General features: G+C 41.1%; 1 protein-coding gene across 1 annotated transcript in view; it reads right to left on the reverse strand.

The window, feature by feature from the left end:
* Window positions 1–639: 639 nt before the first annotated feature.
* Window positions 640–17,999, reverse strand: part of LOC120029304 (ras-related protein Rab-26-like) — an 80,336-nt gene continuing 62,976 nt past the window's right edge. The window contains exons 6-9 of the mRNA XM_038974524.1: window positions 2,445–2,510; window positions 1,440–1,496; window positions 920–996; window positions 640–742 (exon numbers count right to left, since the gene is read on the reverse strand). Of these exons, the coding sequence (XP_038830452.1) occupies window positions 640–742; window positions 920–996; window positions 1,440–1,496; window positions 2,445–2,510 (303 nt within the window). The remainder of the gene's footprint in view (window positions 743–919; window positions 997–1,439; window positions 1,497–2,444; window positions 2,511–17,999) is intronic.

The following is a 17,999-nucleotide window of genomic DNA, read 5'->3' on the forward strand; positions in this document are numbered from 1 at the left end:
GTTGGGTGGGGGATGACTTGGATGAAGACCAGGGCCGGCTCCAGGCATAAGCGACATTGTGTCCTCGGCCCTGATGAGAACACAAAATATCACCAGGAAGAGAAATAATCTGAGAAGGTGGAAGATGATGCAAAGGTACTCTAACTTGAAATACTCGACCGGTAACCTTAATATAGTGGGTGTACTTTGATAAGTTGATGTTTGATGTCTACTTTGCTTAGTGCTCTTTACTGAATGAGTTTCACAAAAAGGATTGACTGACAGACAGACTGTGATTCTTACTGTATCTATGCACTGAACTTGCGTCACCCTTTTATCATACAGTAGGGGGCAGAAGACCATGCAAAAATGAATCCACTCATACAACATACATACACGCCCACCACTGTTAAAACTTAAATGTATCACACATATTCATAAATACAGTGCACTTGCATCAACATGCATGAGGAAAATGACACAGAAACACAAGTCAGAAGACATACTGGTAGACATACACACACACACACACACACACACACACCAGATACCCCCGCCCCCACACACACACACACACACCAGATACCCCCGCCCCCACACACACACAAACACACACCAGATACCCCCGCCCCCACACACACACACACACAGAAGACAGGTTTATGAGTGGCAGCAGCCAGCACTTTTCATCTCCTTGTTGACATAATCCTGAAGCTGAAACTTTGGATCGTCAGGCTCCTTCATCGACCTGTGCTTCAGCTCTCTGAGAGAAAGACAGAGGCCGGAGACATTGAAAGATTAAATCTCACATAGCATATTTACTGCATAGGCTATCTTGATTCTGTGTTTCTACTTCATAATCGCATGCATGACAAAACAAAAAGGCAATGATTGACATGTCATCTCTAAGGAACGCAGCACTGGTAAACATCCTACTCACTTGGCCACAGCAGTGAATGCCAGCTCCACATTCAGGCCAGACTTAGCACTGGTCTCCATGAAGGGCACCCCAAACACCTGCACAGTGTAAAGCGAGAGTCCTCTAAGTTTTAGTGTACAAGGTACCTGGTGTGCGTGTGTGTGTGTGAGAGAAATATAGGAGTTTTGTCAGGAATTTTGTATATCGTTATTATTACACAGGCTGACAATAACAAGGGCATCGTACGTCCATCTCCCTTACAACCATGTACAGTCATTTACTGTTTCAAGCCTGGGAACTCATCAGAGCGGACTGATGTTGAAAATTGAGTTAGCGAACTCACTTCGGAGACTCCAAGCAATAATAGCAGAAGGTGCTCCTATGAATACCTAATGAGAGAGATCAAGACACACCCGGCCTGTTTTAGTGGGGATTCATGTGTCTGTGCGGACTAAAATAGATGGAAACCTGGACATCGAAAGGGTCAATACTGTGTGTGTGATTTTGAGTTTGTGAATTTATTTGTTAAATAACAGCTCACCTTGGCCAGTTTCTCTCCCTCCTCTCTCTTCACCACTCTCTCGTGTGCCACATCAGCCTTTAAGAGATCACAAAAAGCTCCTGAAAAACATAATCTTCTTTCATCTATTCTCTCTTTCATCATCTACTTACACTAGCACAGTCCTCTCTTTTAGTTTCTGCATGCAGTGACACAAATATATCTGCCTCTTTCTTTCGTTCTGCCTCTCTCAATTCATAGTAATGCACTATTCATCCATCCATCCTTCCCTATGTTTTGGAAAATTGCAAGATTATGTTTTAATGCTTGTAAGATTGTTATAATGCTTGTATTACATTATAATAGTTGTTACATTCGACAGAATAGAGTATTGTGTGTGTGTTCCACTGAGGATGGGCCTCTATGAGATAGCACTGACAGAGGAGATTTACGATGTCTTTGGGTAATAAAGCCTAAAGAGCATTCCAGGGAGTAAAAGTAATGTTTTCATGCTATACCGTACCAGGGTGAGACGGGTTCCAGTTTGGAGTAGGAGGGGGCCAGACACTGGTCTTTACAATGAGAACTGTTGACACAGCAGTAACTGTCTGCTATGTTTTATAGATATCTTTCATACAAATCTTAACCTTTGTGAACTGTTCCTAAGATCTGTGGTTCGTCATGTAAGTTGAGAGGGGTGTATCTTGGCTATAAAAGATCTTTGTACTTTTCTGGTGGCACTCTCGATGGTTCATTATAGATAGTGAATTGTTGAAAGTCAAATGCTATTGCAAAGCTTAATTATCATTAAAGATGTAGTTTAAGTATAACTCTGACTGGTGTGTGAAGTTTGTCTCTCTCCTCATTTGGTAATACAGAAAAATGCCACCACACCTATCTACCTCTTTCTCTCTCTCAATTCATAGTAATGCACTCATCATCCATCCATCCTTCCCTATCTACCTCTTTATTTCATTCTCTCTCTCAATTCATAGCAATGCAATGATTATCCATCCATAAATCTGTACTTCCAGTGGGAGGGCTGACCTTGTTGCCCAGCAGCATTAGCACCACGTCCTGCTGAGCATACTCATGGATCTCTGTCAGCCATGCCTGGAGAGAGGGAAGGAGAGATGGAGAGAGAGAGGGGTAGAGAGAGTGAGAGGGTGCAGAGAGAGCAAGAAAGAGAGAGAGAGAACGAGCGGGAGAGGGAGGGAGGAGAAAGGGACACAAATAAAAAGGTTAGGACCTGAGAATGGGAAAGTGAACCTGGTGGAAGAGAATCTATGGAACCACGCAAGACAATACGTTGAAAAGGAAGATGAACAACGATCAGTCGAAGAAGCACAAGAAGTTGGCAGACGGAAATGATAGAAGAGCGTGGAGTACAACCCCTTCCCGACAATGCTAATGAAACATACTGTATTGTTAGATGGTGTTCATCACCTGGAATCTCAGGGGAATCAACAACACAAAGAAAGAGAAAAAAAGACCAAAAAGTTTTAATGAGCAGACAAACAGTACTGAGCTTCAATGCAACATCCACAGAACCCCAAAACAAAGAACACTTTGTTGTCACCCCTGTTCTCAGTTTGAGTAGTGCACTACTTCCATCTTCCTTTGTTCTCTCCCACAATCTGTCTTATTTTAATTACAGGTTAGTGGTCCCTGGCCTCCCTGTTAGCTCTTCTGGTTAAATAGAGGTTAGTGTCTCTGGGGAACCATGATAGATTTCATGAAGGATCCAGACAAACACACTGTCATTACTCTTTCTATGAGTCCCTCTGTTCACACCCCTCCCTCTCCATCATTTCATTATCTGTGCATTAGGATGGTCCACTCCATCTCCTCTCTCTTGCTTTCTTTATCTCTATATCTATTTACTCCCTCTTGCGCTCTTTCTCTCTCTCTCTTTCTCTCTATTTACTCTTGCTCTCTCCTCTAAGCAGCTCCACTCATCCCTTGTTCCTCAGGAATAAACACTCCTGGTCTTCCTACAATCTGATTGGGAGTCTCAGGTACACCTGAAAGCAGAAGCTCATGGGACACGTACTGGCACATTGTTCCTGTAATTGGTTTTGATGGCAGGAGGCTGAATAGAACCCTAATGAGAGTTAGGAGAGGGAGAGGAGAGGAAAGGGAGAGGAGAGGAGATAAGATGACAAGAGAAGAGAAAAGAAGAGGAGAGAAAAGAGTGAACACATGAGCTAGCCATTTGTCCTGCTGTGCTGTGTCCTTCCCTGGCTGGTAGAGCAGAGCTCCATGTGTAAACTCCTGCTAATGATAGCAGTTTCTCTCTGTCTCTGCTTATTTAATGACAGAGTTCTGGCCTACATTAGTGTTTTTCATTAACCCACAAAAGAATGAGACATATTGTCAGTATGGTAATTCCTGTCCATTAGGCCTAACTGTAGAGCTGCGGCAGAGTGCTCAGTGCAGGGAGGGAGGGTTGCTAGACTGCGTGTGTTTAGAGATTGTGCCCAAAGCTATCGTAGTATGTCAGCTAAGTGTGTGTGTGTGCGTGCGTAAATGTGCGCGTGCAGCTTTAATTAACAGAAAGTAACAAACAATCGATTTGAAAGTCTGTTTGACTTCCATCGTGCTCCTTGATAGTCACTGCCCTATCACTGTGATAAGGAGACCAAGAATGGATGGAGAAGGCCAGCTCCTCCTCTCTCTCAGCAGGAGTCACACATGTGCACGCAGAGATGTTATAACAAGCACGAACGTATACACGCGCACACATACTGTATATGAAAATGCTTATCCCTGTTACAGTTGAATTCCTTATTCTAAACACCTGGGTTCTCACTTTGTTCTGGTACCACTAAATGATATTAAACAAGCTGCACATATATTACTGCCCAAAGCCCTCTTCAATTAGACCCACTTCTGATACAGTACTGCCCTGAAAACAGCCATCCAACCATAACCTGGATACTGTTAAAGTAGGACTGCCGAATTTCAATTACAACTGACACACCAAAGCGTAAAGGGATAGTTCCCCGACATTAGATATATCCATATGATTTATTTAGTGGCCAGTTTATCTAAACCAAAGTTTAAAATTGTAGTTTCTCCCTGTCCATAGAAAGATTTCAAGGTAAGGAAACAAATATCCAAATACATCATTTCGCTAAACTATCCCGGTAAGATGCTATTGTTGTACTGTGTGTATAGTATATGTTGTATGAGAAAGGAGTCCTACCTGTAAAGCCTTACGTTTCTGCAGTTAACTTATCGCTAAAGAGTGATGGAACGTATGTGTGTGTGTGTGCTTTCATTGATGATAACTGAGGCATTTGGATAGATAGAGTCTGTGTATGTGCAACTGCAGAATTTCTGCACACATAGCAGCGTGCTCTTGCAAACTCACAAACTCATCAGCAATGATAAATAGTGCACATTTCCCTGAAGATGTCTTCAGGGAAGAAAATACACAAAACACAAGAGCTCCAAACTGTGATCTGAATTTCAATGAGAGGAAGGTGACTGGAATAATGTTTAAAGGGAGAGGACAAGTGTGAGACATCACATATTCAACTGATATACTGTACACTTTATGTATAGTGCATGAATATGTTATGGGTAGTAAATAAACTGGAAAGCACTAAAAGCTCCTCAATGCTCAATCAATGGGGGTATGGACTGAAGAGTGATAAGCTCTCGTGAACAGATCTTTGAAAACATAACTGGTACCGTAAAATCTGTCAGGAAGGAATGGGATATGTGGGATAACGAGCAACAGTAGTTCCGGTGTTTAGGTTTTTTCGTCACTGGTTATTTGGACAAACTACGATTTCGCAGGTGTTAGCATCTTTCGAATTTCTGAAGGGGAGGGGAAATTCGGTCAGCAAAGACAGAGGGTAGAGCTCCTCGTTCCGGTTTCACTCTTTGTTCTAGCATCTCTTGATCCCTTCTCATAACACGTATGGACCCAGAACATAATCGAGCAGCTGACCAATTACGCAAGACTTTAGTTCTGAGTTAACCGAGATTAGTCCACTGAGAACGAGGGCTCTTGGTTGGTGGCACTGATGTCCTTGCACAGTGCATTAAAAAGAACATCTGCTGTGATATGCTGGTGAAATCTGCAAGGCACCAGGAATCAATGTGATCTCGACTATACATTTTTCAGTAATTCAACTGTAGACAATGTGAAAGATAGTTCTATAGTTCTGGGCAACAACTGTGTGTGAGTGCGCTTGGGTGTGTCAGTAATAGAGAGCACCATCGAGAGAGAGAAAGAGAGAGAGAGAGGGTTACTAAAGCGACAAAGAGAAAAATACAGTATAGGCACATTATCTTGACAATCAGCCAAAAAGCACAGTGAAGTTGAATACTGTAGGGGCGAACTATCTCTCCCCCTTTCTCCCTCTCTCTCTTTCTCTCCGGTCAGGACCGGTTCTCCATCAGCCCAGTGGACCCGGCTGCGGCTGCAGCTGCAATCAGGCCCATTGTATCAACTGAATGGAGGTGGTGATTCTCCAAAAAGCCCAGCTGAACGCAGAGGCTCAAAGCTGGGGATAGCAGAGCATAGTTCTGAGGAGAGCAGAGTATAATGGAAGAGAAGTATGAATAAGCATAGACACAATTAAAATGCAAATGTTATTTTTTTTGGTAGGAGTACTGTACAATTCTGATACAAAAAAAAAACGTATTTGCCAAAAGCAAAATAAAATTGAATCTAGGCTTCTTCCTCCAGGAAGAGGAATGCTGATGTGTCAGACAAACCAGACTAATAGATCAAAGATGCTTTAGAGAGAGAGAATGTACCAGGTGCTGGAATATGTGCTGTAGGCAGGTGAGTAGAGGGATTATGCCACACAGTACCTCTAACACATGCTACACATACATGACTCACCACCTGGATTCGGTCTTATGTAGCAAAATTTGAAATTGTGTTTTTTACATTGGATAAAAGTAGAGACTCAGAGCTACAAAATGGTATATCATACACTGCATTTGAGGAACAATGGGAAAGTAATTCTGCTTTGAAAGTTGATCAAATCGTGAACTCACTTTTGACAAAATGGCCTTTGAATGTTTTGGTATCTAGTGAAGAGCTCTTCTTTGTCTACACCCATTCAGCATCGTTCACACCCTCTTAAGCTTTAGCCCCACCCATCGCGTTTCGCTCTCGGAGCGCACACTTGACGCTCTGGCCGATGATTTGTTTAAACCTGGATAACATGAAAACAGCCTAACCAGCTCTGCTGGCAACAATTTCATTATGCTTTTTTGAAGACATATACTGACACCAGCCATATTCAACGGGTGTTGTACACACGTCACGTAACGTTAGCTAACGAGCCAGCCAGCTAACGTTATGCCACAGTGCCACAGTGCTGGGAGCTAACCAACCAGGTTCAATGTTAGCTAGCTAAAATTAGGCTTTAACTAGAAAATCAAACGGCTCTGGAAAACAAATAATACCGTCAGCTAGGGAGCCAGCCAGCTAACATTAGCTAGCTAGCTAACAGTACACTTTAGCTTGAATTGAAACCACTTTTTGTCAAAATTAGAAACATGTAATATCTGAAAATGTAGCTAGCTAACACTAGACTATCTTACCTGTATACATCATCATGCATGATGGATGCGTCTCCCTGTCAGGAAGACCATACACGGTTGCCCTTAGTTTGAAGATGTAATCTGGAGACAGGTGTTTCCTCCATCTCTTTAGCTATCATACTCTAATTACACTGATTTCAAAACTTGATCCTCCAGAAAGTGGAGAGCAACACTTATGCAGCTCCACTACACAATACATTATTTATTTTTAAAGCTGCGTTTGACAGGATTACCAACACAGACTGACGAGCTCAAATAGACAGAAGCCTTCTATATGGCAGACCAATCCGAACTCCTCTCTCGGCATGTCCAGCCCACTCATTATCTCAGTCAATCATGGCTAGTGGGAAGGTGTTGCTTGACATTTTCTGTGGCTTAAGGCTCGTAATTTAACAATTTTATTCATATTTACAGATGGCATACAAGTTTGTTATTAAGGCACATGACAGTTCACATGTTCGAGAAGGCATTTCTGCCCAAAAAATGCATTTTGATGTAAAAAAATGTTTTTCGTTCAAACGGCTCTCCTGTGAAGTCGTGACTTGCGACATACACCTAGTTTCCAGAATCGGGTCACATATGGTAAGAAAGAAATACACACAAACACCCACACAGACACCCACAGACACACACACACACAGCACTATCCTCCAAGCTTGAGGCCTCTATGTGAGTCACTCTCCTCTACAAGTGTCTATTTCCTCTTTTCAAACTGGCCTAAGGCACTAGATCCAGAGACACACATTTCTGAAATGTTTTGTCTCATGCAAAAGCCCACCAAGTCATGGTTATTTAAACTACAGTTAACTAATGTTTCGCCAGGGTCCATTGTTGAGTTGTCAAGGATTAGGACTGGTTTGTGGCCACCCAGAAAACCCAGAAAACCAAGAACATTTGCTAAGATTCCTATTAAGTTATTGTTTGGGTTTTTATCGAACATTAAGACATTAAAATCCTAAAAAGATTCAAATAATGTTTTGGTAACAATTTTGTATTTTTTTTCATACTAAGCTAACATACAGAATTGTTTTAAGATGGTCACAACAAGGATTATTTACCTATTTGATTTAGAATTTTAGGAAACCTTTTGTTATAAAAAATTATTATAATTATTCTTTGATGAAACATTGAATTTGGCCTTACTTCTATTAGCCCATAGAAATGCATAAATAACAGATTTATACATGGAAAAACAGATATAAAAAAATACATCTAAAGGAAGTTTGTGTCTGAGATATATAAGAAATATTTACATTTACATTTAAGTCATTTAGCAGACGCTCTTATCCAGAGCGACTTACATTTAACCTTTATTTAACTAGGCAAGTCAGTTAAGAACAAACTCTTATTTTTCAATGACGGCCTAGGAACAGTGGGTTAACTGCCTTGTTCAGGGGCAGAACGACAGATTTGTACCTTGTCAGCTCGGGGATTTGAACTTGCAACCTTTCGGTTACTAGCCCAACGCTCTAACCACTAGGCTACCCTGCCGCCCCAAATATATACACTACTGGTCAAAAGTTTTAGAACATATACTCATTCAAGGGTTTTACTTTAGTTTTACTATTTTTGGTGTCCTTTAGTAGTGGTTTCTTTGCAGCAATTAGACTATGAAGGCCTGATTCATGCAGTCTCCTCTGAACATTTGATGTTGAGATGTTTCTGTTACTTGAACTTACTTTTCTGTTACTTGAAGCATTTATTTGGGCTGCAATTTCTGAGGCTGGTAAATCTAAGGAACTTATTCTCTGCAGCAGAGGTAACTCTGGGTGTTCCTTTCCTGTGGCGGTTCTCATGAGAGCCAGTTTCATAGCGCTTGATGGTTTTTGCAACTGCACTTGAATAAACTTTCAAAGTTCTTGACATTTTCCGTATTGACTGACCTTCATGACTTAAAGTAATGATGGACTCTCGTTTCTCTTTGCTTATTTGAGCTGTTCTTGCCATAATGGACTTGGTCTTTTACCAAATAGGGCTATCTTCTGTATCGCCCCCCCCCCCCACCTTGTCACAACACAACTGATTGTCTCAAACGCGTTAAGAAGGATGCACTGTATATACAGTATCAGTCAAAAGTTTGGACACACCTACTCATTCCAGGGTTTTTCTTTATGTTTACTATTTTCTACATTGTAGAATAATAGTGAAGACATCAAAACTACGAATTAACGAACACTCAGAGGTTCACTGTTTAGCCAAATTTTCCTCGGGATCTATCCCAGTTGGTATTCTGTGTCCATGCGTGGTATCACTCGTGGTGAGCAGTTCGTCAAGTTCTGGTGACAGAAGAGGAAGAGGAAAAGAACTGTCACAGTGACTCAACGACCTGACGAACCCGCCACGAGTGTTGCCTCTGCCTGTCGGAGGTGGAGTTCCAGAGCTAACAGGTGTGCCTGGCATGGATTGTGACTCCATCATCTCGTCCCTCACCCTCTTCAACGCGTCACTCTCCATCTGACTCACCGCCAATGCCGCTTGACTCTCTGTATTGCCCATATCTCTGGAATGGGTAGCACCATAGAAAGAACCTAGTTTGATGACAACTATGGCCATTCTGTCTGTTTTCTTTGATTTCAATGAAAAAATGTGGAGATTAACAGATCATTTTTGAATGGTAACTGTGTTAAGGGCATTGTTTAGGGTGGTTTGAGGAGTACTGGAAAGGTGTGACTCCATGTTACAATAGGCCATAAGTATTCAGCAGACCTCTCACTGTCCCCACTTTGACTACGTTATAGCACATACTGAAGCTATGATGAGCGATCTCGCTCAAATGCAGACAATGACCCAAAACACACTGCCGCCTGGATTTGCATTGCTAATGAGGGCATAAACTGCTAAAGCACTGATTTGCTTTATCTTGGCCAGGTCACAGTTGTAAATGAGAACTTGTTATCAACCTGCCTACCTGGTTAAATAAAGGTGAAATATATAAATATATATATATATATTTAAACTGGGTCAAGACACCAGCATAGGAAGTAGAGCTACAACACTTCTTCACAGCACATTACTCAACACTAGTGAGACTCAACTTGCCTACGGTAGACCTAAAGTATATCTAAAAATATGTTTTTCATCTCTACATGTAGGTCTCCTGATTTAAACCCGATCAAACTTATTTGGCATCAACAGAAAACATTCATCCGTAACTGGTGTAGGCCATCAAGAGGTTTTGGCTTGAGAAACTGACGATACAACAATGCAACAAATACATTGACCATCTGAGCAAGGTTTTACCCGTGGTCGTGGAGGTAGGGGGACGGGCAACTAAAATGTAGCTGAGATGTAGTTAAAATAAACATCTGCATTTTGAAAGAGTCTTTTGTATCATTATTTTTATTAGCGAAAATATAAACACACCTACTAATTTCTTTATTTTCTACATTGTAAAATAATAGTGAAGATATTAAGACTATGAAATAGCACATAGGGAACACATACATATCTTATATTTGAGATTCTTCAAAGTAGCCACCCTTTGCCTTGATGACAGCTTTGCACACGCTTGGCATTCTCTCAACCAGCTTCATGAGGTAGTCACCTGGAATGCATTTCAGGTATTAACAGGTATGCCATGTTAAAAGTTCATTTGTGTAATTTCTTTCCTTCTTAATGTGTTTGAGCCAATCAGTTGTGTTGTGACAAGGTAGAGGTGGTATACAGAAGATAGCCCTATTTGGTCCATATTATGGCAAGAACAACTCAAATAAGCAAAGAAATGACAGTCCATCATTACTCTAAGACATGAAGGTCAGTCAATCCGGAACATTTCAAGAACTTTGAAAGTTTTTTCAAGTGCAGTCGCAAAAACCATCAAGTGCTATGATGAGGACCAGGTAAACTGTTGTGTCCTCACATTTGGTCTGATAATTGCCCCATAATCTCCAAAGAGTTCTTGCAATTCCCAGTTCAATATATATCATTCATTCGTTGAATCATTTTATTTATAAAACGAAAACAAAATAACAAAGGGATCCTTGAACAATGAAACAATAAATGAACCACAACATGTGAGTCTCGTGTTCATATTGTATTTCACAACCTCTGCGGGCGCTTGGAGTTGCCTATAATGTACGCAATTGAGCAAAATAATAGGCTTACTCCTTATATGGAGAAAGGGTGCTAAACCATTTCCACCTGGCCCACAGCGTTGTAGCGTACTTACTAGGGATGCAATGGTACAGTGGGCCCACGTTTTGGTATGTAGCACGGTTTGTGGGCCACAGTAATGGTATGGCAGTAATGGTACGGTTTCGGTATCTTTATATTTAAACAATTAACTCTTTATTTTGCCTATAGACAAAACTTTCCATTCAGAAAAATGGCAGCATGACTGACTAGGCCTGGTTTCTGTCTCTACTGTATGACATCAAGGGGAGAAAAACATTCAAATGAAAAGTGCTTCTTAGCTTTGACAAACTGAAGCTCTTCATCTCCCAATCCAGTACATAGTGAACCGTCATAGTGAGGTAGCTTTGCGTTGCTCCGGAGGTCCAACTATCAGTAGAGAGAGCTAGATAGGGTGTCTGTGTCAATTCTTTTTCAATTTCTCTCCGTGATGTTTCATAGAGTTTGGGAATTACTTTGCTCCTGAAATGTGTGCGGGCGGGGTCATTGTAACGCGGTTAAAACATTTTCATCAGGTGACGAAATCCCGAGTCAGTAACCACCAAATAGGGCTGCAAATCTTTGGCTATGAATACTCCCACTGCTTTCGTTATTTCTTTATGTTTTTTCTGAACTTGTCGCAAATTGTTGTTGGAAGGCAGCAGTGAGAGATTGTTGTGTTTTCGCTAACGAGTGGACTCTCCTTGCTCCAGCTCCACCTGCAAGGGATACGGTCAGGTGATGGCAACGTAAATGACACATCATGTTAGACGTGTTTCCACTCGAGTAGCCGACAGTGGCAAAACAATGCTTGCAGACTATACTTTGTTTGTTTACGGTCTTCTAACCCTCGTAATCATATTCGGTGGCTCTTCAAATTTGCTTCTTTCTGTCTTGTCACTTTGGAGCTGAGAGAATGTTTGTTTTTAGTTTCCCCTCTCTTCATGGGGCCCCTTTAGGGAGGTTTCCTATTGAGATGTCATTGTAAATCGTCCATTGGTTGTTTAAGGGGGAGGGGGTTGCGGTCACTGCGGTTGCCACATTTTGAGTCATTGCTGTGGAGTAAAGTTTGTCAGTACTCAGGAGCCTCCTAACGGCCACAAGCTGCGCGTCTGGTTCTCAGGATCTGAATGTACAACGTGCATGTAGTCTGCAGAGCAATAATAACGTTTTGGAAATTATAGGAAAATGACGGTTTGATAACATACTGTGTACCGCTGCATAGTACTTACAGTACAGCGCACTTTCACTCCATGCTCTACCAGATACTCCTTTCTGTTGTTGTTATCTATTCGGTAACATTCCACAAGTAAATGTAATACATAAAACAAATCAATTAAATAGCTTAGGTCTTGAAAATATGTGAAATATTATATTTTATCTGTGCCTAGTAGTCGAGGCCAAATGACTGCACCATCAACTTGTTTATTTAGCAGACATCACTTGCTGCTTATATTCAGTCAAATCATATATTTTAAGAAAATCATGGTATATTCCATGAACAATTTTGTTTCACTTAGAATAAAAACCTTGGTAACAACAGTTTTAGTAAGTCATATACTACAGTCAGGTTACAGCTTCTTCGGACGAAGTAGAAACAACAAAATAAGTGTATTTTTTCATGTGTGGACAGGGGAATAGCAATTCTTACACTATTGTTCTAAATTAAATCACCCTCTTCTTCTTCATCCTCATCATTCAGTTCATTCAAATTGAAATTGCGAAGTCATGCACAATTATCAGTTTCTATTTGGTTTATATCGCATATTCATTGACAGCATTCATTCAGGTAGAGACACATTAGTGCCTTGGGACCAACACTTTACACTGTACCCAAAAGGATATCAGCACTCTAACTCCCCCTTGTGGTGGTCTGGAGCAATGAAGCAGTCACGCAGGGTAACGTTGCTAAACCACAAATTACTTCAATGTCCCGCGGCCTAATCTCAAAACGTTTAATTGAGGAACCACTGTACAAAGTGTGACCCTTCTTGAAACGAGGAGCCTGCATGGTCATCACCCCGGACCTGGACACCCCAAGCCCCTCATAATGTTGGATGTCAGTGGTGGACCCTGTGTAGACTATAATATACTGGACAAATCCTGTCTTAACGTCGCACATAACAAAGAACTTGACCCCAAACCTGTGCCTTTTGGAGGGAATGTATTGATGGAACGCCAGCCTGCCCTTCCATAAAATCAGGGACTCGTCAATGCATAGGTCCTTGTATGGCACAAAGACCAGACCGAATGCTGATGTCAGGCTGGTAAGAATTGTCTTATTTTGTGTAAGGGGTCATTTAGGATGGCAGTAGCATTGTTGACGAAATGCAGACATCACAGCAGAACTAGGAAGCGGCGTTGGGAAATGCGCGTGGCAAAGAAGAGAATTGCAAACATAGGATCCGTGCTCCAGTATCCCATTTTGTTTTTTGTCATTTAGCAGACACTCTTATCCAGAGTGACTTACAAGTGCAATTAGGGTTAAGTGCCTTGCACAAGGGTACATTGACAGACTTTTCACCTAGTTGAATTGGGATTTAAACCAGCAATCTTTTGGTTACTGGCCCAATGTTCTTAACCGCTAGGCTACCTGCCTCCCCCGTACGGGGTTCTTCTTTACTATTCCCATGAGAAAGACTGTCACCAGGAAGGTATACATTTCAGTAATTGTGCTAAATGTGGTATCTTCCCCCTCACTCTTGGCTCTCTCTTCTCCTGTAGCTCCAAGGCATAGCGATTGGTCTCCTCCACTATGTCTCTCACCAGCTCCTTTGTCAGAAACAGCTTGAAGCACTCTGCCTCAGATGGAGATAGCAAGGGGCTTTGCAGTCCAGACTGGCATGCATCAAAGCCAACAGCAGGGCTAGGGGGTGAAATGGGTCCTCAGATTCACGGTTCGCAATGGCCACATGGATGGGGGACAGCTCCTCACTGTCACTGTCAGAATCTGATTCTTCACTTTCATACTAAGACTCATGGCAGGTTAGGATAATTAACGTGGCAGGTTAGGTGAATTAACGTGGCAGGTTAGGAGAACTAATACAGCAGATTAGGTTAATTTACATAGCAGGTTAGGAGAATGAGGTTAAGGTTATGAAAAGGGTAAGGGTTAGGCTTAGCTACAATGCTACAGTTGTCAACAACTGTTGTCCCTGACACGACCACTAGAGAGAGCTGTTATAGGCCTGCTCCATCTAGCCACAACGGTAGCAATGTAAACATACCATCTGTTGTGACAAATCATGAGTATTCTAACACTGGCACAATAAATCACTATCAGAAAATGGTTTGTGTGATAATAATTTATTTATTTACTGTTTCACTTCTTATGGCTGCAGGGGCAGTATTGAGTAGCTTGGATGAAAGGTGCACAGAGGTGCCCATAGTAAACTGCCTGCTCCTCAGTCCCAGTTGCTAATATATGCATATTATTATTCGTATTGGATAGAAAACACTCTGAAGTTTCTAAAACTGTTTGAATTATGTCTGTGAGTATAACAGAACTCATATGGCAGGCAAAAAACTGAGTTCCACTTCCTGTTTGAAATGTTTCTGAGGTGGCAGATTTTCAACCAAGCTCTCATTGAAATTACAGCGAGATATTGATGAGTTTTCACTTCCTACGGCTTCCACTAGATGTCAACAGAACTTTGTCTGATGACTCTAATGTGAAGGGGGGCCGAAGGAGACAGGAATGAGTAATCACTGCCACGAGCTGACCATGCTTTCACATGCGCCTTCACATGAGGAGGACCTCCGTTCCACCGCTCTTCTGAAGTCAATCTAATTCTCCGGTTGGAACGTTATTCAAGATGTATGTTAACAACATTCTAAAGATTGATTCAGTACATCGTTTGACATGTTTCTACTGACTGTTACGGAACTTTTGGACATTTCGTCACGTTATAGTGGATGCGCTTTGTGACTTTGGAATTGTTTACCGCTAACGCGCTAACCAAAGTAGCAAATTGGACATAAATAACGGACATTAACGAACAAATCAAGCATTTATTGTGGACCTGGGATTCCTAGGACTGCATTGTGATGAAGTTCATCAAAGGTAAGGAAACATTTATCATTTATTTTCTGGTTTCTGTTGACCCCAACATGGCGGCTAATTTGGCTATTGTTCTGAGCTCCGTCTCAGATTATTGCATGATTTGCTTTTTCCGTAAAGTTTTTTTTAAATCTGACACAGCGGTTGCATTAAGGAGAGGTATATCTATAATTCCATGTGTATAACTTGTATTATCATCTACATTTATGATGAGTATTTCTGTTGAAACGATGTGGCTATGCAAAATCACTTGATGTTTTTGGAACTAGTGAATGTAACGCGCCAATGTAAACTCTGATTTTTGTTATAAATATAAACTTTATCAAACAAAACATGCATGTATTGTGTAACATGAAGTCCTATGAGTGTCATCTGATGAAGATAATCAAAAGTTAGTGATTAATTTTATCTCTATTTCTGCTTTTTGTGAAAGCTATCTTTCGCTGGAAAAATGGCTGTGCTTATTGTGGTTTGGTGGTGACCTAACATAATCGTTTGTAGTGCTTTCGCTGAAAAGCACATTTGAAATCAGACACTTTGGTGGGATTAACAACAAGATTACCTTTAAAATGATATAAGACACATGTATGTTTGAGGAATTTTAATTATGAGATTTCTGTTGTTTGAATTTGGCGCCCTGCACTTTCACTGGCTGCTGACATATCGATCCCGGCAGCGGGATGCAGCCATAAGAAGTTAATTCATGTTTTCAAGTACTGGTGACAAATCATGCATTCCGATTCTTGCATAGATTGTAATGGACACATATAATGTGCGTAAAATACAATTTTTGGGGGTTGTACTGATTATGATGAGCTAATGCTAAGCTAATTGCCAGCAATGTGTGGATCCATGTTTGTTGATATCATACAATGCATTCTAGGCATCTGTCAGAACAAATGTGTTATAACAAAACAAGGTGAAAGGGAGGTTCACTCGTCTTTCAAGTAAACCTCAGGAAGTGAATAATGGGAAGTACACACCCCCTTCAACATACATACTGCAAACAGACCCAACTCATCTTGTCACCTCTTCTTATCTTTGGTTGATGCAGAAAAACATACATGGCAGTGCACAAAAACTCTACCCACTTTTAGAAAGTGTTTACTCAATTATTTAGATCACTGGTGTGCACACCTGTGATGTGATGAACTGTAAATAACAATTGCTATTAGCTAATTCATATTATGGATTCTGTGAGCCGAGAGATAAATATGTCCGCTTGTGTTAGCTCACTCTTTCCTCAGTTAGCACTAGGACTAATGTAGCCTACATTTTCCAATTTTGGATGAGACTTCTGTCAATGTCTGAACATTGCATCCAAAAATAAACTGTTTACTGCTTACATTGAGGACAAAGTTGTAAAGAATGTGTTTGTGAAAAATGTTTCTGTGAAAAAAACAGCGTGGCCAGACTCAAACGCTGACTATTGTGTCAATCGCAACAAGACGTTCTAATGAAGTGTTTTAATCATTAATCACACCGGTTTGAGCGTACGTTGCAAGGACTACTCTAGAATGATCACACCGTGTGCTCGTACGTGTCAAAGGGTTAAAGACCAGACTAAATGTGTTCTGGGAACATTCTTGTAACCCTCAAAGAAACATTGTAGAATCATCCGCACAAATGGACAGTTTTTGTGTTTTGGGAGCATATCTTTTGTGATGTCCACACAATGTTCACACCAGACTGTTCCCACAACCTAATGAAACATTCTGGGAATCTTTACAGAACAGTTTAAATCGGATCAAGGAACATTCTTGCAAGATCAGGCAAATGCTTTATACAAACATGATATAATCATCAGCACGACTGGACAGTTTTTGTGTTATGAGAACATTTGCTGAGACCTAGCGAATGTTCCGCGAACTTTCACAGAACCAATTTCGGTTTGCTGGGCGAGACACATGCTTTTTGTCTATTTGGTAGCTCACAAAAAGATTGAGATGGCTTTAAGTGGGCAACAACACAGAGAAGATTTGGAACCTCTGCTTTAATCCACCTGCCAAACTCAAGGGGACCGTCCAAGGAGACTTATACCTTCCAATTACTTTTCAGGATTCTTAGTCAAAGTTAGATCAAACATTTCAGTCTGTGCCTGATACAGAGAATAAAATCAAGCCAGGAAATGTGGGAAATTAAGTGATCATCAGCCTCTCTCCACTCCCTCCAGAGGAAGATGCGTTTCATCTTGTAGATAGAATGATGAAACTAGAGGCAGAGAAGGATGAGCAGAGAGGGAGAAGTTATAACACCCTCTGTCTCTGATTAGGTTGGGTTTGAAGGTGCTGAAAGTTAGCCTGCAAAAAAATTACGTTAGTCCACGTGTGTGTACACATGCTTGTGTGTATTCGCGTGTGTTGTGGGTGTGTGTGTGCCGATGTCAATACAAAAACCCTAAATAACTAATTACTGTTCCTTAGTCTCCTAGCTCTCGTCTTATCCATATTAAAGTGACATATTCTGGCCTTTTCAAGCTGCCTTCCTAATGCTTTTTGATCAGGAGAAGACTGGAAAATAAAATGTATATATCTAATTGCAGACAAACAGCAATGATGATGTTAGCCTTGTCCAAAAGAGAAAAACCAAAGCCTAGGTTTTAAATGTGGCCTTGATAGGATAGGATCGGTCGAACAAATTAGACAGTTAATGAGATGGAGGCAGGGAGGAAAGAGAGGGAGAGAGAGAATGTGAAAGGGGCAAAGTGACAACATAGAGAGAAGGTTATGTAAGAAGGTTATGTAAAAAAGTGAGAGTGGAGAGAAAGAGAAAGTGGAAAGTGAAGAGTGTCAGGAGTGCTGTGTAGTGGTCGCGAATGGTTTATTCCCAGCCTCCCTCTGTAAAGGGCTATAGAGAGC

Source organism: Salvelinus namaycush, chromosome 35, assembly GCF_016432855.1.
Source record: "Salvelinus namaycush isolate Seneca chromosome 35, SaNama_1.0, whole genome shotgun sequence".
NCBI classification, from domain to species: Eukaryota; Metazoa; Chordata; class Actinopteri; order Salmoniformes; family Salmonidae; genus Salvelinus; species Salvelinus namaycush.